This window comes from Narcine bancroftii, chromosome 6 (genome assembly GCF_036971445.1).
Source record: "Narcine bancroftii isolate sNarBan1 chromosome 6, sNarBan1.hap1, whole genome shotgun sequence".
Classification (NCBI taxonomy): Eukaryota; Metazoa; Chordata; class Chondrichthyes; order Torpediniformes; family Narcinidae; genus Narcine; species Narcine bancroftii.
The window spans coordinates 22,216,708-22,237,548 of NC_091474.1; the positions used below are offsets into that span (position 1 = coordinate 22,216,708).

At 42.9% G+C, this 20,841-nt stretch overlaps 1 protein-coding gene across 4 annotated transcripts in view; it reads left to right on the forward strand.

The window, feature by feature from the left end:
• slc13a3 (solute carrier family 13 member 3) overlaps positions 1-20,841 on the forward strand; it is a 67,757-nt gene that overhangs the window by 10,308 nt on the left and 36,608 nt on the right. For all 4 annotated transcript variants that reach the window (XM_069888171.1, XM_069888170.1, XM_069888169.1 and 1 more), the window contains 5 exons: positions 451-508; positions 4,888-5,070; positions 11,819-11,944; positions 16,149-16,238; positions 19,759-19,863. In XM_069888171.1, coding sequence (XP_069744272.1) covers positions 451-508; positions 4,888-5,070; positions 11,819-11,944; positions 16,149-16,238; positions 19,759-19,863 — 562 coding nt within the window. The remainder of the gene's footprint in view (positions 1-450; positions 509-4,887; positions 5,071-11,818; positions 11,945-16,148; positions 16,239-19,758; positions 19,864-20,841) is intronic.

Sequence of the window (20,841 nt, forward strand, 5' to 3'; positions counted from 1 at the left end):
ATTTCAAATGTTGAAAAATCTAGACAGAGTAGATGTGGCAAAGATGTTTCTCTTAGTAGTGGAATCTAGGACAACAGGGCACCCATTTAAAACTGAGATGTGGAGGAATTTATTTAGCCAGGGAGTGGTGAATCTCTGGAATTTCCTACCATTGGTGACTGTGGACACTATCATTGGGTGTATTTAAGGCAGAGATTGATAAGTATCTGAATAGTCAGGGTATCAAAGAGTATGGGATGAAAACAGGGGAGTGAGGCTGAGAGGGAAATTGGATCAGTTCATAATGGAAGGCAGATCGGACTTGATGAGCCAAATGGTCCACTGCTACCCCTATATCTTATGGTCTGGTCTATAATTCTTGTGTTTTTCTTGGGATGTTGATGCTTGCTTTATCACATTGGATTAGTGCTTGTTTAATGTATCTGTCATTTTTCTGATTTCCCTCTCCAGACAATACTTTGACCGAGCCATTACCTGAAGAGAAGCTACATTTGCCTTCTGATGGCAGGTACTTTGCAAATATTGTTGCACATAAGATTTCAGTGGAGGTTGACTTCATTAAAATAAATGGACAGCACAGAGTGAGGAATTCTCCATTTATTCCTGCCAGTTCAACCAGATGATCGCTATAACTTCACTATAACCATAGTTTTGTGTGTGTATGTGTGAATGTTACACATACTGTGTGTGTGTATTTATATTTATATCAATATTATACTATATTACACACACACTATGTGTAACATACATATACTCACACTCTCTCACACACACACACACACACACACACACACACACACACACACACACAATGTGTAACACACTCACACACACGCTATGTGTAACATACATATACTCACACTCTCTCTCTCTCACACACACACACACACAATGTGTAACACACTCACACACACACTATGTGTAACATACATATACTCACACTCTCTCACACACACACACACACACACAATGTGTAACACACTCACACACACACTATGTGTAACATACATATACTCACACTCTCTCTCTCTCACACACACACACACACACAATGTGTAACACACTCACACACACACTATGTGTAACATACATATACTTACACTCTCTCACACACACACACACACTATGTGTAACATACATATACTTACACTCTCTCACACACACACACACAATGTGTAACACACTCACACGCACACTATGTGTAACATACATATACTCATACTCTCACACACACACACACACACACACACACACACACACACACACACACACACACACACACACACACACACACACACACACACAATTCTAATGCTGAATTTGTCTGCCATACGGCAGGGTAAAGCTCTTTTTTTTGTCATATTACACTGCTTTATTACATGTCAATAAATCTTGAATCTTATTCTTCCACTTGCAATCAATCCTTTTTCCAGCCTCGTCCCAGCCTCTGTACCATCCTCAAATTTTTTTAAGTAAATAATAAAAAAATGTTCTTTGTTGATAAAATATTTCATTGTCTTTAATATTTTTTTCAAAGTAACAGATTCAAAATGTCTCAGGCATTTGGTTAACTTGACCAAGAACACATGCTCCTCATATATTTACCCTCTATGACTAAATCTTATAACAAACTGCTGGACTCATTCTCAGTAGGTCAGGCAGCATCTGGGGGTACTAATGAACAGTCAATATCTCAGATGAAAACACTGCCTCAGAACTCATGGAGATACATGAGAGAATGAGAGACAGCAGATGCCAGAATCTGAAGCAAAAAATACTTACCTGCCCGAGGGAACTCAGCGGGTCAAGCAGCATCGGTGGAAGAAAAAGAATGTTCTACATTTCAGATCGGAGATCTCCATCAAGATTGGGTGAGTTCTTGGCCCAGTCTTGATGAAGGGGTCCTGCCTGAAACATTGATGCTGCTCGACATGCTGAGCTCCTGCAGAGCCCAAGACCTTTACTCTGAAATGGTTGACTGTCCATTTCCCTCTGTGGATGCTGCCTAACCCACTGAGTTCCTCCAGCAGTTTTGTTTTTCCATAAGTTTCCAGCAGCTTCAATCCTTTTGCACTAGTCTCCCATACTGCACTGTCACGCAGAGTTAAACAGGAAGGTCTACTGATACTGGGATTGAGTGCAAAACACACGTGCTGCCCTAACCCGTTAACCCCCTTCCCGGATCTCTCTTTCCTAATCCCTCTAACCTTTCCTCCAGTTCCCACCTATTTCTCTCCCTTCTACTATCAGAGAGCTACTCTCAACTCTCACCCCCTATTCTCAGCTTTCTTCTCTTCTACCCTCCCATATCTATCTATCTATCTATCTAAAACTTCCTACCTGTTAGCCTATGGTTGTCCCCTTGCCCCTTCCTCTCCTCCTCCAACCCCGCCCCCCCCCCCACCATTTTATTCAGGCCCTGCCTGTTTTTCATTATACCTGACCAAGGGCCCAGGCCCAAAATGTCATTTACTCTTGAATTCAGGCCATCTATTTTTCCAGATTCCTGGCTGTGACATGGTGAACTTTGCCTCCTGGTTTATGTTTTCCTGATCGTCGGTTGGCTGTGGATCGCTTCAACATCAAGTACTGAGAAGGACGAACAGAATAGCAAAAATAATGTTGAAATCTTCTTTGTGTGCCTTTGGTGCCAGATTTGGTGTGTCCATCCCTCCCCACCCCCTTCTCCCAACTTCTTCTTTGGGATATTGGGTGAAGTGTGAGTGGAAGCAGAAGCCTCGGTTGGTCCAACTGGTTCTATTTGTCACCTGTGTAATGTATATCTTCAATACTCAATTTGTTTACCTCATCTTCTGAATGGGCACCCTCCAACCGAATAGCATTAATATCGACCTCTGGCTTTTGTTAAACCCATCCCCTTGCTTCCCCCCCCCAATCTCTCCATTCCCTGTCTCCTTTCACACAGACATGATAAATTCCACCTAGTGCCTTATCACATCCAATTAATGCCTTTTTGTCTGGATTCCTGCGCCATTGTTTAATTTCTGACATTTTCTATTCTTTTCTGATTTTTTTTCCCTTTAAAAAGGGTTCAGGCCCAAAACATTGGCCATATATCTTTGTCTCCTGTCGATGCTGAAAAGACCGGATGAGTTCCTCCAGCATTTTGGTGTTTTTACTAAAATCACAGTATCTGCAGCCTATCATGTCTCTCCCTTGTTTATCTCACTGGCCAGTCTGTTTGTGCATGGGATAAAAGGGGACTTAGCACCAAAATTATCAAAATATGTTAGAAGTTTAGCATATGTGACCTGCCGAGTTTCTCCAGCAGGTTGTGTATTGTATGATCACAGAGAGAGAGCTGATTTGTTATAACCCTCTTGGTCCTTCTTTCTGAACACTCTCAGGTCTGTGACTATTTGTGCTTTCAGACAGACACCTGTAGGGGCTGTGTGGTGCTGCTCTGGGAACCTGCTGCAAACCCTTGCTTCCACATGGTGGAAGGCAAAGAGGCTCCTGTCAGGCTGGTGCTGGCTGGGCTGGGGCAAGTGGTGCAGACCCTCAGTTAGGAGATTACCTTCTTACCAAGGAGAATTCTCTGGGTTGAGTAGAGATGAACAACCAAATAATGAGGGAGGGAGGCAGCAACCTCCGTCGTACCCACACAACGGGAGGTGATGAGAGAGACCATAAGATTCAGGTGGTCTGTTGGCGCATGGAGCTGTCAGTCCCCAGCAGCGGCCCACATGGTTAGCACACTTGTCTTCATTGGGTGGGATATGGAGTACAAATTTGGGACAGCATGAAGCTGATAGTCAAGGCACTGGTGAGACCACCATTGGAGGACAGGGTGCAATTCTGGTTGCCCAGCTACACAATGGATATCAATAAATTTGAAGGGGTATAGAGGAGATTCAGTAGGATGTTGCCAGGACCTGACGGTTGAGTTAGAGGCAAAGGTTGGGTCTTTATTTTCTAGAATGCAGGGGGCTGAGATTATGAAGGATATGGAGAAAGTCTTTTCCCCAGGGTAGACAATTCTAGAATGAGAGGTTTAAGATGAGAGAGAGGAGAGATTTGAGGGAGGATCTGAAGGGGAAATTTTTCACTGAGATGGTAGTCCATATCCGGAATGAGTTGCCAGAGGAAGCTACAGAAGTCAGGACAATTACAAACTTCAGAAGACATTTGGAAGATTTATGGAAAGGGTTTAGAAGGAAATGGACTTAATATGGGGACTTGTCCAAAATGCCAACTTGATTGGCATGGACGATTTGGTGCATGCTGTATGATTCTGTGACTATGAGACTCACCCTCCTGGTCAGGGTGCATGTCTGAGACCCACCTCTCAGTGCCAAGCAGCTTGACCCATTCTGCACAGTATGAGGTCTTGTAGGTAGCCTCTCCATTCTGAACCACAGGATCACACTGTCTCATGGCTCTAAGATTCCTAGTACCATGGTGGGGAGACACATTGTAGGCACTTCAGTACTATCAGTTACACATCTCTGCATGTTTAACGACCCCTTCTAGCACCGATTCCAATAATGTTCCTGATACTGGAAACACATGCTGAATTCGCAAGGTACCAGGAGCAGCACAGTTAGAGTAGCGGTTAGGGCAATGAAGATACAGCGCCAGTGATCAGGACCAAGGTTTGAACTCCACACTGTCTATAAGGAATTTGTATATTCTCCCCGTGTCTCCATGCATTTCTTCTGGAGGCCCAGGTTTCCTCTCACCGTTCAAAACATACTGGGAGTTGTAGGGAAATTGGGTGTAATTGGGCGGCATGGGTTCCTGGGCCAGAATGATGCATGTCTCATTTTACATTTAAAAATGTAAAAATGTAAAACTTGCATTTAATTCTTGCCTGTGCATTTAATATCACTTGGCTGATGCTAAACCTTTGTATTCATTCCCCAGCCAGAGAGAAGAGAAACTTGAAATTGATGCTAACTCCACATTAGTGGAACAGAAGATAACAGAAGAGCAAAACAAGCTGTGGAAGGGTTTCCTTATCTCCATTCCTTATGCTGCCAGTATTGGAGGGACTGCCACACTGACTGGGACAACACCAAACCTGATTCTGGTCGGGCAACTGAAAATGTAAAGTGGACCTTTCAATTTTACTTTAAAATGACTTGGTCACTTTTGCCTGGGGAAGATGCAGTGATGGTGAATGAGAGGGGTGAATGTTACATTCTGATTTTGTAGGAGATACTTCACTGAGGCTTGGCAGAAGATACATTGTCAATACAGATGATAATCCTCATACTGCTTCAGACCTGTGTTGTATAAGAGTTGAGTGAAAGACTAAAGTCGGCAGATGCTGTGATTATTGTAAAAACACCAAAATGCTGGAGGAACTCAGCAGGCCTCACAGTGTCCATAGGAGGTAAAGATATATAACCAACATTTCTGGAGCCATTTTAAATGTTAACTGTAGACATACAGCATGGTAACAAACCCTTCTGGCCCTTGGAGCCCTTGTCGTCCAATTACACCCAATTGACCTACAGCCCTGGTAGGTTTTGAAGGGTGGGAGCACCCAAAAGAAACACATGCAGACGCAGGGAGAACATCCAAACTACTTTCAGACAGTGCTACCTTGGTCACTGCCACTGTAAGAACATTGCGCTAACCATCCCGCCCTTCTACCTTGAAGAAGAGCTTAGGCTGATATATGCACACGCACACACACAATCTTTGCTTCCCATGACTGGTGTGAGACCTGTTGAGTTCCTCCAGCATTTTCGTGTTTCTACTGTATATGAGATGAGATTAGTTTCTGATAGGGGTGTAAGTTGGGGAAAAAAAGAGAGAAAGATGGTGAGAGGCATAGATTGGGTAGAAAGGCAGAGACTTTTTCCCAGGGTTGTAATGTCAAATACTAGATGGCACAGTTTTAAGACGTGAGGGGGTAATTTTAATGGAGACATGCGAAAGAAGCTCATTTTTACATGGAGAATTGGAGGTGGCTGAAAAGTGGTGGAAACAGAAGGATATGGAACATGTTCAACCAGATAGGATGATGGTCAGCACAGACATTGTGGGTCCAAGGGCCTGTTCCTGTGCTCTACTGTTCTATAGAATGATTGTTAGGTGAGTTAACTCAACAATGGTTCCTTCACTTTCTTAACATGGGCTGTTTGCTTTCACTGCTCTCATATAGCCTATTGTTCTCTAGTCCTGTGGACTGAAAAAGAAGGGATATTGGGATATAAGAGAAAATTCACAGGCCTTCTTGACATTAGAAATTGCAGTTGCTGGAAAAACAGCTAGACAATTCTGACATTGTAGAAGAATCTAAGACTGTTTTTAAAAAAATAGGACTATACTATTGAAATCAGAGATTGAGGTGATTTATTTCCATTCAGATAGTTTGACCAATCTGTTCTGTTTATCGATGTGTACCCTTCAACAATGTATCAGCGTTTCATTGAAAAATTCTGGTGTATTGCAAGAAAATGGGATTTGGAAAATTTACATCACTTAATTGGATCAGTTTCCTTGTTTTTTTTTATTGTCAGCTTTTATTCCCCACATCTGGTCGAATAAGTTATTCCTCATTTGTTGCTGCTTTTACTGAACAGAAAGTGTACATGATAGACTACATGCATATGGAGAGATTTGGTTTAATTGTGCATTCTGTTCAGCGCAGACATCATGGGCCAAAGAGATTGTTGCTGTTCTGTCCTGTTCTAGGTACTAAAAACAAATCAGTTGCAACTTGTCAACTGGCATTTTCACACAGAAACTTTGGAATTATTCTGAAAAAAGTTAGGATACTTACTTCCGGTGTGTCCTGATGTGATTGTTTACACAGGGGCCCTTTTAGGGCCCTTTTACACAGCCTTCCTGTGTTGCGGAGTTTGTCGGAGGGGAAAAGTTGTGTTCATTAGGCCTGTTTCTTACGGAGTGACTGCAGTAATTTTACACTGCAGCCACTCCATAGAAATGTGTAGGGGTCCCAGAGGAAAATTTACGGGATGGAATTTACATAATAAATTCCATCACGACATTTTGACACTGTCACTGGAGCAGAAAATTTCTTCTGCTCTTCAGTGGCTGTGTAAAAGTGCCTAACGGCTTGAGTCTTGAAAGAGTGGTAAAGGTGAATAAAGGAAAGTCTGCCGACTCTGTAATTGTAGTGCTGAAGAAACTCAGCAGGTCACACAACATCTGAACAAGGCATCTTTTGCTGCAAGATATAGGTCATTTAGCCCAGTTTATACGTCTCCAGAATGGAGGACCATCGCCTTCCCAAGATCGTGTTATATGGCGAGCTCTCCACTGGCCACCGTGACAGAGGTGCACCAAAGAAAAGGTACAAGGACTGCCTAAAGAAATCTCTTGGTGCCTGCCACATTGACCACCGCCAGTGGGCTGATAACGCCTCAAACCGTGCATCTTGGCGCCTCACAGTTGGGCGGGCAGCAGCCTCCTTTGAAGAAGACCGCAGAGCCCACCTCACTGACAAAAGGCAAAGGAGGAAAAACCCAACACCCAACCCCAACCAACCAATTTTCCCTTGCAACCGCTGCAATCGTGTCTGCCTGTCCCGCATCGGACTGGTCAGCCACAAACGAGCCTGCAGCTGACGTGGACTTTTTACCCCCTCCATAAATCTTCGTCCGCGAAGCCAAGCCAAAGAAAGAAAATATTGCCCACAACTCTACTCCCCATCCTATGGTAACTTTACCACTATATCATCTTATTCTTTCACTCTCATCTTCTTAATTTACCCATAATATGTTATTTACAATGCCCAAAAGTGCCTACTCCTGCTCAATAGAAATTGTACACACACAAGTTCTTATTTATGGACGAGTAAGCGAGCATGAAAATTAAGAGCAAGGGTAGGCTGTTTGGCCCCTTGAGCTCATTCTGCATTCAGTGAGACTGCAGCTGACTTGAATATAATCTCAACATTCCTGTTTACCCTCAGCAATCTTTCACCCTCTTGGTTATCAAGTATCTATCCACCCCCACCTTAAAACTAATCAATGACTCTGCTTCCACCGCCCTTTGAGAAAGAGGGCTCCAAACTCTCTAAGTGGAAATAATATCACCCCAATCTCTGACTTAAATAGGTGCACTCCTATTTTTAAACAGTAAGCTCTAGTCTTAGATTCTTCTACATGATTAAATATTCTCTCTACAATATCCTACCAAGGTCTCAGAATGTTATATCATTCAATCAAGTCACATATTACTCTTCCAAACTCTAGATCTTTCATAAAACAATCTGCATTCCAAGTATCAGACTGAACCATTTTCCATGCATTGACATCCTTCCTTCAATATGAAGGTTTGCACAATACACAGTTCTCCAGATGTGGTCTTGGTAATGCGCTACATAAATAAACTTTGACCTCTCTACTTTTGTATTCAATTCCCCCAACAATAAATGATTACTTAGTGTTAGCTTTTCTAATTACTTGTTGAACCTGCATATTTGCCTTTTGTCAATCATATGCTCAGCCCCTCTGCATTTCTTACCATATAGACAACATGCTACCCTTGTTCTTCCCAAAATGGACAATTCACCATCTTCCTACAATTCCCTTCATTTGCCCACTCACTTGACTTGTCCTCCTTCCATTGCATCCTCCTGATATCAACTTATTTCCCTCCTGATATCAACTTATTTCCCTCCCTATCCTTTTTGAAATCAGTCATTGGAAACCACAGCTTTGGCACTTTCATGCAGATCACATGTAATTTGTAAAAAGTTGAGACTAGCACAGATTCCTGTAGTACACTAAGGTAAAACACTCACATGGCCTCGTGTACCGTCCCACCAAGACCACCTGTAAACTGGAAGAGCAACATTTAATTTACTGTCTGAGCACTCTCCAACTGGATGCATTAACATTGACTTCTCTGGTTTCTGCTAGCCCACTCCCCGCTCTCCCTCCTTGTTCCCTTTCCCTTTGACTTCTTTCCTCCAGCTCTCCACCCCCTTCCCTCTCCATTCACAGAGCCATCCCTCATCCCCCTGCTTCCTGGTGTGCCCTCCCTCCCTTATCCACAGACCTCCTGTCTGAGGGCCTGTTCTTCTCCCCCCTGCCCCTCCCCCAACCATTTTGTTCAGGTGCCTGCCTACATTTTTCTCATATCTTGATGAAGGACTCAAGCCCGAAACGTTGGTTATGTAGCTTTATCTTTGCTATATAAAGTACAGTTAGATCTGCTGAGTTTCTCCAACATTGCTTTTACCTGTGGTACACCACTCTTTGCATTTTCCTAACAAGATAAAAACATGTTAGGCCTAGTCTCTGCTTCCTGTTAGCCAACATCAATTATTGTCTCCTGCACCTGGAACTTCCATTTTCCACTTGAAACTTCGATGTTAAGGCATGCTTATGGGCAATTTAAGAATAGTATATCTCCCCTAGGGCCACAAACTCCTGCATGATGTTGGAACTGTGCTCAGTCAGACCATTGGAGAGTATTCCATCACATTCCTGACTTGTGCCTTGCAAGTGGAGTGTCAGGAGATGTGTCACTCCCCCACGACATACCCATCTGCTCTTGTTGTCATGGTTTCTGATCAATAATGATCCTCAGTCATGGTGTAGGATTGTCCATGGCAATACCATTGAAAGTCAAGCAGTTAGATTCTCTCTTTCGAAGTGATCGTTGGCTAGAATCTTTGTGACATAAGTGCCCCTTGCAAGTTCTCTGCCCTTGTCAGATTGTTTCTTAGGCCTTGCTTCTGACTTGGTTGCTTCACCTACTGAGGAATTGTAAATCCCTATTTCTGATCTTTATGATGAAAGGACGGTGATTAATGAAATAGCTAAAGACTCTTGAAGTGAGGACATTGGCCTGGTGATCTCCTGCAGAGGTATCGCCATGCTTGAACAGCAACTTATTGCCTCCAACTTATTGGCAGGGTTAGCGTGGCGGTTATCATAACGCTATGACAGCGCCAGCAACCCTGGTTCGAATCTGGCGCTATCTGCAAGGAGGTTAAATTTTATCATTCAAACATTCAGCACGGTAACAGGCCCTTTCATCCCACCAGCCTGTCCTGCCCAATTACACCCAATCGACCTACAAACCCCGTATGATTTTTTTTTTGAAGGGTGGTGGGGGGGGGGGGGGAACCAGATTATCGGACGGAAGGAAACCAGCAGAAACAGGGAGATCATACAAACTCCTTACTGTCAATGCCAGATTCGAACACCAGTCGCTGGCACTGTAACAGTGTTGCACTGACCCCTACTCAAACCGTGCCTCTCTGTGACCTGTGCGGGTTTTTCCCGGGTGCACCGGTTTCCTCACACCCTCCAAAACATACGGGCTTGGTAGGTTAATTGGATGTAATTGGGTGGCATGAGTAGGCCTGAAGGGTCTTCGACCCTGCTGTATCTTTAAAAAAACTTCAAATATATTCCTTGATGCAAGGTGTGACTCCAATCATTATGATATTTTCCCCTCAATGAACTTGCCAATGCATCTTGCTACCATATGTGGTCACAACCGACTTGATATCAAGCACGGTCATCTCACCTTATCATGAAGTTGAAATGAGAAATAAATCGTTAGCAATCTGGCGCACCCTTTAGGAGATATTGAGGCTCTTGACCAGTAATTCATCTCTGAATCAGAACAAGTAAAAACTACAGTGAGTTGTGAACTTGGCCAGCACCATCACAAGCACCACTCCGTCGAGGATAGATACAAGAGGCGGGGTCTTAAGAAAGCAGCCGCTATCCTCAAGGAACCCCACCACCCAGGCCATGCCCTCTCCACACTGCTGCCATCAGGAAGGAGGTACAGGAGCCTAAAGACGAGCATCCAGCAGCACAAGGACAGCTTCTTCCCTTCTGCCATCAGATCTCTGAACGGACAATCTAATTTTGGCACTAATTTACTTATTTTAAAAATGCAATTTTATATCAACATGATGTTGCTGCAAAACAACAAATTTTGTGTCCATGTTCATGACAATAAATTCTGATTCTGAAGTTGAAATGAGAAATAAATCGTTAGCAATCTGGCACACCCTTTAGGAGTTATTGATGCTTTTGACCAGTAACTCATCTTTGAATTTCTTCTATTAGCTGTGTAAAGGGAGGCTGAGATCACATAGATTCAAGTATTTTCTATTATGGAAAAAACTTTTTACATTTTCTGAATGGACACCTTTGTTTCATTTATCTTTTGTTTGTGACTGTGACTGTGACAGAGAGATAAGAGCAAAGAAATTGAAGATAACAGACAGAGAATGTGTCCCAAGATATCTAAGCATAGTCTATTGGTTGCTCCAATCAGCATCCATTCATTAAAACCAATGGGACAGAAGACAGCAGACCATCAACCTCAGGAGAAGATGTTCCAGAGATACAAAGGAGACTCCAGATGCTGCAAACTGAAGCTAAACACAATCTGCTGGAGGAACTCAACAGGTCGAGGAGCATCCATGAGAGGAAAAGAATGGTCAATATTTCAACTCGAAGCACAGACTAGATGTTGCAAGGGAATATGGGAATAAATGGAAACACGTGATGGCTGCTTTGATGGTTGAATTAATGACATTGCAAGACAGATGGTCACATTGGGACAATGAGGCAAAATGGAATTTCTGCTGTCAGTAATTGTACAGCAAAGCATACAGGAGAGGTGGGGTCAAGATTAACATGTCTCTTTCCTGCCTAAATTCACACTCATAAAAGGACACAACACCCTTTTGGAAACAGGGGTTGGAGAAGGGTTCCTATCTTTCCTATCTGTTTCCTCGTGGTTCTTTTGGTAAGGAAATTGATCTTGAAATGTTACAAATGATGTGATGTGATTTCACATGTTTCTCCACAGTCAGAGGGCTTCTCTTGTTTTGTTTCAGTTATTTCCCTGGCTGTGACATGGTGAACTTTTCCTCTTGGTTTATGTTCTCCTGCCCTCTGGCATACCTCTTCCTGATTTTCGGTTGGCTATGGATCACTTTTCTCCATGGAGGCTTCAACATCAGGTATTGAGAGAACAAATGAAATAGCAATAATAATGAGTTGAAATCTTCCTTGTGTGCCTTTGGTGCCAGATTTGGTGAGTCCATTCCCCCCCCCACACCTCCCCCATCTACAAACCTTATCTCTGGAATGTCGGGTGAAATGTGAGTGGAAGCAGAAGCCTTGGCTGGTTCATCTGGTTCTATTTGTCACCCATCACCCAATGGAATTTATATCATCAATTCTCAATTTGTTTGACTCAGTCCTAAATGTCTGTTTGTGGTTGAGATAAAAGGGGACATCAGTTAGAAGCTTAGCATATAATTTACTGACTTTGATATCTAGCAAATGTACTGCTTAATATTCAGGTCTGTTGAAATCAATGGAAGTGATGACACAGTTGGGAGTCACAGATGGGATACAGCTCACTTAGTATTTAACTTAAATTTCTTGGTCTATATAAAGATTTTAAAAAATTCTATAACACCCCTCCTTTCCCTGTCAATCACAATAATAATAATTTAATCATTTTTATGTTAATTTTTGAAAAATTATTTAGAGAAGTAATGGGCCCAAAAGCCCACTCTACCCAATTACACCCATGTGACCACAGAACACTACAGCACAGAACTAGGTCCTCCAGCCCATCTGGTCTGTGTCGAACTATTATTCAGCCTTGTCCCAATGACCTGAACCAGGACCATGCCCCTCCCATCCATATACCTGTCCACATTTTTCTTAAATATTAAAATTGAGACGCATTCACCACTTCAACTGGCAGCTTGTTCCACACTCTTATCACTCTCTGTGTGAAGAAGTTCCCCCTAATGTTCCCTTTAAACATTTCACCTTTCACCCTTAATCCATATCCTCTAGTTCTTGTCTCATTGGAAAAAGCCTGCTTGAATTTACTCCATCTATATACTTTGTAACCTACTAACATCAATGTTTTTGGAATGTGGGAGAAAACTGGAGAACTGGAAGGAAGCCCATGCAGACATGGGGAGAATATACAAACCCATTATAGACAGCGTCGGATTCAAACCAGGGTCACTGGTGCTATAATAGTATTGGGTTAACTATGCCTCTCCCACCATGGATGATGACGAGTGAACAAAGAGCAGCTTGAAGGCCCCATTGGGTGAGGCAGCACAGTTAACATTTTGGGACGGGACCCGTTATCACCCAGGATTAAAGTGAAATGGGGAGATATCAAGTATAAAAAAGGGGAAAGGAGAGGGGGAAAAGGGGATAGGAGAGGGGGAAAAGAAGTGTTACTGGACAGAAGGTGAGAGATGTGGAGAGACAGGTAGTGGAGGAGACCTCAGGTGGGGCAGAGGGGAGGGGAAGTTTAGAGAGAAAAATGAGAATGTGGGTAGGGTGAAGCCTCTTCCTCCATAATATAAATGATGGTTCCCCTTCCAACTTCAGTCCCAATACAAAACATTGACCTATCGAGCCTGCTCCGCTATTCAATGTGATCTGACGATGGGCTCATCTCCACCTACCTGCCTTTCCCACACATCCCTTAATTCCCCTATGTAAAAATCTATCCAACCTTGTCTTAAATATATTTACTGAGGTCGCCTCCACTGCTTCAATGGGCATCGAATTCCATAGATTCACCACCCTCTGAGAAAAGCAGTTCATCCATCCTAAATCTACAACCCTGAATCTTGAGGCTATGTTCCCTAGTTTTAGTCTCCCCTACCAATGAAAACAACTTCCCTACCTCTATCTTATCAATGCCTTTCATAGTTTATATGTTTCCATAAGATCCCCTCCCATTCTTCTAAATTCCAGCAAGTACAGTCCCAGACGACTCAATCTCTCCTCATAGGCCAACCACCCCCCCCCCACCCCCCAACCCCACCTCTGGGATCAACCTGGTGAACCCCCTCTGTACTGCCTTCATAGCTACTACAACCTTCCTCAAGTAAGGAGACCAGAACTGCACGTAGTACTCCAGATGCAACCTCTCCAGTAACTTGTACAGTTGCAACATAACCTTCCTGCTCCTAAATGCAATCCCTCTGGCAATGAAGGCCAACATTCCATTTGCCTTCTTGATAGCCTGCTGCACCTGCAAAGCAACGTTTTGCAATCCAAGCATAAGCCCACCCAAATCCTTCTGCATGGCCACATGCTGCAGTCTCTTTCCATTTAAATAATAATCTGTTGCCATTTAAATTATGACTATTGATAACTACTTAAATGATAAATTGATAACACTTAGACAACGTGGAATAAAAAGTACGTACTAAAATGTAAACCTATTGCATCGCTGATCACAGTCATCCATACAATGACTCTTTACATATGCATGAAATGTATTGAGGAAAACATACTTCACAAAAGGAAGCCATTCAGCCTATCACATCGGTGCTTTCAGAAATGATTTCCTGAGTCTAATCATGTCATCCTGCTCTAAATCAACGGCCTACAGGTGAAGTTCTTGAAGTGCACATCTAAGTAATTGTTAAATGTGATGAGTGTTTTAGCCTCGTCCTCTAAGCAGTGAATGTCAGACACAAATCACCCTCTGGATTAAAATACATTTGCTCCTCTCCCTTCTAATCCTTCCACTTTGAGTCCATATCCCATGGTTTTTCACCCCTTAGCCAAGGGGTTTGTTCTCTCCAGATCCCACGTAATTTTACTGCCTCAACTTGGTCTTCCTTCTGATCAGCCTTCCCTCAAATCTAAAGTTTTCCATTTCCAGCAACAAATTGATGAAAAAAAAACACTTAAACTGCAGATGCTGGAATTTTGAGCAAAAATGAGTATCTGCAGGGACTCAGCAGGGCAGGCAGCATCGATGAAGAGAAATGGACAGTAAACACTTTGGTGTGGGATCAGTATGGCACAGTGCAGACCCTTCAGCCCATGATGTTGTGCTGACTGATCTAAACCAACTCAAGAATCTAAACCTTCCCCATCCCACACTCATAACCCTCTATTTTTATTACATCTATATGCCTTTCTTAAGAGTCTTTTAAATGTCCCTATTGTACTAGCCTCCACCCACCACCCCGGCCATGCATTCCAAGTGCCCACCATCCTTTGTGCAAAAAACGTACCTCTGTTGTCACCCATGAACTTTCTTACCTCACCAATTCCCGTTCTTTTTCAAGAATGTCCATTTATCTCCAGGGATGCTGTCTGATAAACTCATGAACCTTGCTGGCTCGTCCTCCCAACAGATCCATCAGACCAGTGAACATGGTAGTTCATATTGTGATCTACCCAATGTTGTATACAGATCCTGTAAAACCTCCCTACACTTGTACTCTATGCCTCAGCTAATAAAAGAACGCATCCTGCCTGGCTGTTTACCCTCACTGCCCTCTCCTGCTAACTTTCAGGATCTATGAATGTACTCGCCAAACTGCCGCTGAGTTCCTTCAGCAGATTGTTCGTTGCTACAAAGATTAAGGCAGTATGATTGGCACAGAGGTTAGCACAACACCGTTACAGTGCCAGCAATCTGAATCCCACACTATCTGGGAGGAGTTTGTATGTTCTCCCTATGTTTGGATGGGTTTTCCCCGGAGGGGGGCTTCGGTTTCCTCCCACTGTTCGAAACCTTCCGGGAGTGTAGGTTAAGGGGGTGTAAAATGGGCAGCAAGGACTCGTGGTCCAAAATGGCTTGTTACAGTGTTGTATGTCTAAATTAAAATTAAATTAGATTCAATTTTTTTTTAAAAATGAAAAAAGGAGTAGAGAATTCTCAGTATAAAATATACAATCTTTATAACCTAACTGGGACTATGATTTCAGAAAGTAAATTCACTGGCATCCTGTGTTGAATCTGTTCCTGAAACTCTGCTAGATACGGGGAGGGGAAGGTAGGAGAAAAAGGGGAGAAAATGCCACTGTGTATACTTAAGAGGGAAATGTTTGTATGTATTTTGATTGATATGGTTCACAGTGTGAAAAATTTTAAAAAATTTTTAAAACTCTGCTAGATACGGGCAGTGAGAATGCTGAACAACCAAAGGAACGGCTCACATTAACCACCCAAGACTCTCATATTCATGAAACAATATTTATCTCTTTATTTGAATAGATGAATACTTGTGTATGTGTATTGTTTGTTTACGGGTTTTGCACCAAGGATTTGTGAACACTGTTTCGTCGGATTATACTTGTGGAATCAGATGACTTGACGTGTGGTGGTGAATATTCTTGAGTTTCTTCAACTTCTTTCCTTCCCTTTCCTTTTAGATCACGGGGCAAGAATGGAAACGCTGCTGCTTCTCAAGCCAGAGTGAAGAGTGTACTGAAAAGTGAATACAGAAAACTGGGGCCATTCACGTAAGCATGGTTGGACCTGCCATCCTGATGTGTTTTATGTTGTGTTGGCTACCGGGGATGTATCATTGATTTCTCCTCCAGTTCCAAGAAATCCATGCAGAATTCAGAATATGAGTTTAAGAGAAAGCAGATCCTGCCTGCAGTGGGTGATAATTTACTATCAGTAATTGAAATTGCCAAACCAGATAATCTTCAGTATTGCAGATAAAACACAACACTGGAGAAACTCAGCAGGTCAAACAGTGCACTTTATAGAGCAAAGATAAAGATATTTAACAAATGTTTCAGGCTTGAGCCCTTCATCAAGGTATGGACAAAATTAGGCAGCTGCCTGAAGAAAATGGTGGGGGGAGGAGCACCATCCAAACGGCAGGAGGCAATAGATGGATAAGGGAGGGAGAGCACACCAGCAAACAGGTGGGGGGGGGGGAATATCTCTATGAATAGAAAGGGAAGGGGGTAGAGAGCTGGAACAAAGAAGACAAAGGCAAAGGGAAGGGAGGTAGAATGGAGAATAGGCTAGCAGAAACTGGAGAAGTCGATGTTAATGCTATCTGGTTGGAGAGTGCCCAGATGGAAAATGAAGTGTTGTTCCTCCAATTTATAGGTAGATTGGTGGAACAGTACATGAGGCCATAGACAAACATGTCAGCATGGGACTGGAGCACCGAATTGAAATGGGTGGCCACTGGGAGGTCCCTATCACTGATGTTGACAGAGCGAAGGCGCTCAGCGAAGTGATCTCCGTCTATGTCCAGTCTCTCGGATGTAGAGCAGGCCACAGGGGGAGCACTAGATGCAGTAGATAACTCCAGCAGATACATGTGAAGTGTTGCTTCACTTGAAAGGACTGTTTTGGGCCCTGAATGGTGGTGAGGGAGGAGGTGTGGGTCCCTGGTGTGGCACTTTCTGTGATCGCAGGGGAAGATGCCAAGGGGGAGATTGGTAGGAAGGGATGAGTGGACGAGGGAGTCACGAAGGAAGCGGTCCCTACAGAAGGCAAAGAAGAGGGGAGAGGGAAAAATGTGTCTGATGGTGGGATCACGTTGTAGATGGCAGAAATTCCGGAGGATAATGTGTTGGATGTGGACGCAGAATTAATTATTTTTGACTCTCAGGTCTAAAATCTAATCATATCAATGTCTGAACTGTTAAATCTATAGATCTCATTCCAAAAGTCACATCTAAGTTCATATTGAATCCACAACCAGTGTGTCAATTGATTATGCAGGAAATTTGGAGGGTGCCTTGGCCCTGTGAATGGTTCCACAACACCATGTCCTCAAAGAATTAGAGGGCACAGAAGAAGGTCTATCGTGTCCTTCAGTTTTCATGCTCTTTCCCTGAAACGCAGTATTAACAGGATGGCAGTTAACAATCTCTCAGAAAAGCACACTCCTTAACAAAGTTCAAAATACAAAGCTTAGATTGATTGTCAGAATACATACAACCCTGAGATTCTTCTTCCTGTGGGCAGGCCAGGCAGAAGCTAGTGTAAAAACCTATACTCCAGAAAAGATATGTATACAAAAGAGTGAAATGTAAACTTTATTCCAAAACTTAACTGGATACTTTGATGGAGCTAAGCTTTGGAGTGAGAATGAATGTGTAATCATTACTTTTCATGTACATTTAACCTATGCAAAGGTGAATCCCTACTGGTTTTCGCAGAAAGAATCAGAACTAGAAAATATAGAGTTTGGGCAGCATGGTTAGCTTAACGGTCAGCACAATACTATTACAGCGCCGGCTTCGAATTTGGCACTCTCTGTCAGGAGTTTGCCCGTTCTCCCCACGTCTGCATGGATTTCCCCCGAGTTCTCCGTTTTCTCCCCCACCATTCAAGAAAAATGTGGGATTTGTAGAAGGGGGAGGGGCAAGGACCCGTGACCCCAAAGGTCATCTCACTGCACCGCACATTTCCTTCCGCAAACGAAAATCAAGAAAGAAGCTGCAGATGCAGAGCGAGAGCAAAGAGAGGAACCATCGACGTTTCAGGTCTGCGGTTTCTGCTGAAGATTCGACTGTTCAACTTTCCACAGAGGCTGCCTCTCCGCTGGGGTTTTTTTTACCCCCACATTGTCTTTTTTTTAATTTAGATTTCCAGCAGCGCTGGGAAAAGATTATTTCAGCTCAATCCCACATTAGGAACTAGGCACCAACACTAGCAAAATTTCACCCTATAACTATTTGAGGCAGCCATTCTACATGCTGAGTTAGTCAGTTAAACCGACTTTGAATCTGGCATTTAATCATTATAGAGTAAGTGGCTGTAAAACTTTATGGCTAAAGATATAACTAAAACTGTTAGCATCAAATCACTGGTAGGCAAAAGTCAAGCAATGGGTAATTTTCTTTGAATCCTATTAATTTATTGCAGAATTCACTGATCCACAGGAAAATTATCAACAAGATCGTTTGCAGAGAAATAAATTGCATTAAAATCAATGAGTCTCTATCCATCCTATCCTCCACCCCCTTACACAACCTGCTCCTCCGCCTCTCCCCATGACCCAAGCAATCATATAGTGTCACAAGATATGGAGACAAAGGGCCTCCACAGAAGAAATTGTATTTGATCAAAGGTGTCTAATTTAAACTGGGTAATGTGTTTCTTATTTTATCTTCTCATGTACTCATTGGATTAATGATCACCAAATCCAGGCAACCGGCCAAATGTGGTGGTGCTGGAATGCAATCATGAGAAATCTGCTAGATCGGACTTGTTAATATTATGTTCAGTTTGGCTCATTGCAGGAAGGATGTGAAAGCTTTGGAGAGGGGATCTATTAGAATGTTGCCTGGATTGGAGAGCATGTCCTATGAGGCAAGGTTAACAGAGTTGAGGTTTTTTTTTTCCTTTGGAGCAAAGGCAGATGAGAAGTCATTGAATAGCGGACCACAAGATTAAGTGAGGCATAAACAGGGTGAGAGTAGCAAACGCCAGAAGATATCTGTGCAAGGTGAGTGGAGGGTACATTTTTCTTTACACAAAGAGTAGTAGGTGCCAGGAATGCATTGCCAGGGCTGATGGTGGAGGCTAGAAGGCATATGGATGCAAGAATAATAGAGGGTTATGGATGCAAGGTAGGGAAGGTTTAGTGAGTTTGTTGTGTAGGTTTATATAGGTCAGCACAACATTGTGGGCCGATAGGCCTGTACTCTGCTCTCATGTTCTATGTTTTGGATAAGGTCTTAAATTAAAGCCCTGCACTTTCTCTGACGAAGAGGTCAAAACCAGTACCATACCAGAAAGAAATTGCAGGGCTGTTTTTGACAATGCTTGTGCTACTATTAATCTCTAAGACCAGCATAATCAGCAAACAGGTTACTTGGTTCTTCTCCCCTTGTTACTTGTGATCTGCTTACTTTCCTACATCACCACATTTTCTACATTCCAAGTGGACTTGTTTGAAAATTAAGTCCTCTGAGATTCGTTCATCAAATATTTAGTTTTACAAAGAGCTCTGGAACATTTGGAGGTGTGAAAGGTTATTGTTCTTTTCCATTGGATTTGCAGGTTCGCAGAGGGTGCTGTTCTAGGTTTCTTCTTATTATTTTCACTGATGCTTTTCACGAGGGATCCAAAATTCGTCCCTGGATGGGCCATCTTGTTTCAAAATGGGTAAGGAAATTTGTTTCAATGAACAACCTACTCAAATGAAACTATTTTGAAAGAAGCATAATAAAAATGGAGACAGGTGTTGGTGATACAATCCCTCACTTTTACTCCCCCTTTCAATAGATTGTGGCTGTTCTTTGTCCCAATTTTACTTTCCATCCCATTTATTGATTTCCTTAACATCCAAACGACTTCATCACACATCTGTATATGCTTGAGAATTGAGCATCTCGGTGAAGAATTTCTAATGATTACTGGAAGAGAATAAAGGACTTGCACTCTCAGGCCTGATGTAGGTTCTCGACCTGAAACGTCAACCATCCTTTTGCCTCCACAGATGCTGCTCGATCTCCTGAGTTCTTCCTACTCTTTGCTTTCTTTTCCTGAGACAGAATTAGCTGCAGAGTCACACAGGGTGGAAACAACCCCTTCGGGCCAATTTGCCCATTCCAATCAAAATGTCCCACCTGTCTGTATTTGACCCACTTCTGTCTAAACCTATCCTATCCAATTTTTTCTTTAAACCTTGCAATATTATCTGCCTCAGCCACCTCCTCTGACAGCCTGTTCCATATACCCACCACCCTCTGCGTTTTATAATAATTTAAAAAAATCCTTCCCTCAGGTTCTTGTTAAATCTCCCCCCCTCACCTTAAACCTATGTCCTCTGGTTACCAATTCTCTTAACCTCGGCAAAAGACTCTGTATGTTCACCCGATCTACTCCTGTCATGATTTTGTACAGTGCTATGCGATCATCCCTTATTCTCCTGTGCTCCAAAGCCCTTCCCTGCTCAACTGCTCCCTCTAGCTCAGTCAAATATGACTGAATTTCCATTTGTTCCTTCTACACAAGAGGTGGTGTCTTTAAAAAAAACCAGCCTCTATCCTCAAGGATCCTCACTACCCAGGCCATGCTTTCTTCACACTGCTACTATCAGAAAGGAGGTACAGGAGCCTGAAGACAAGCACTCAGAGGCAC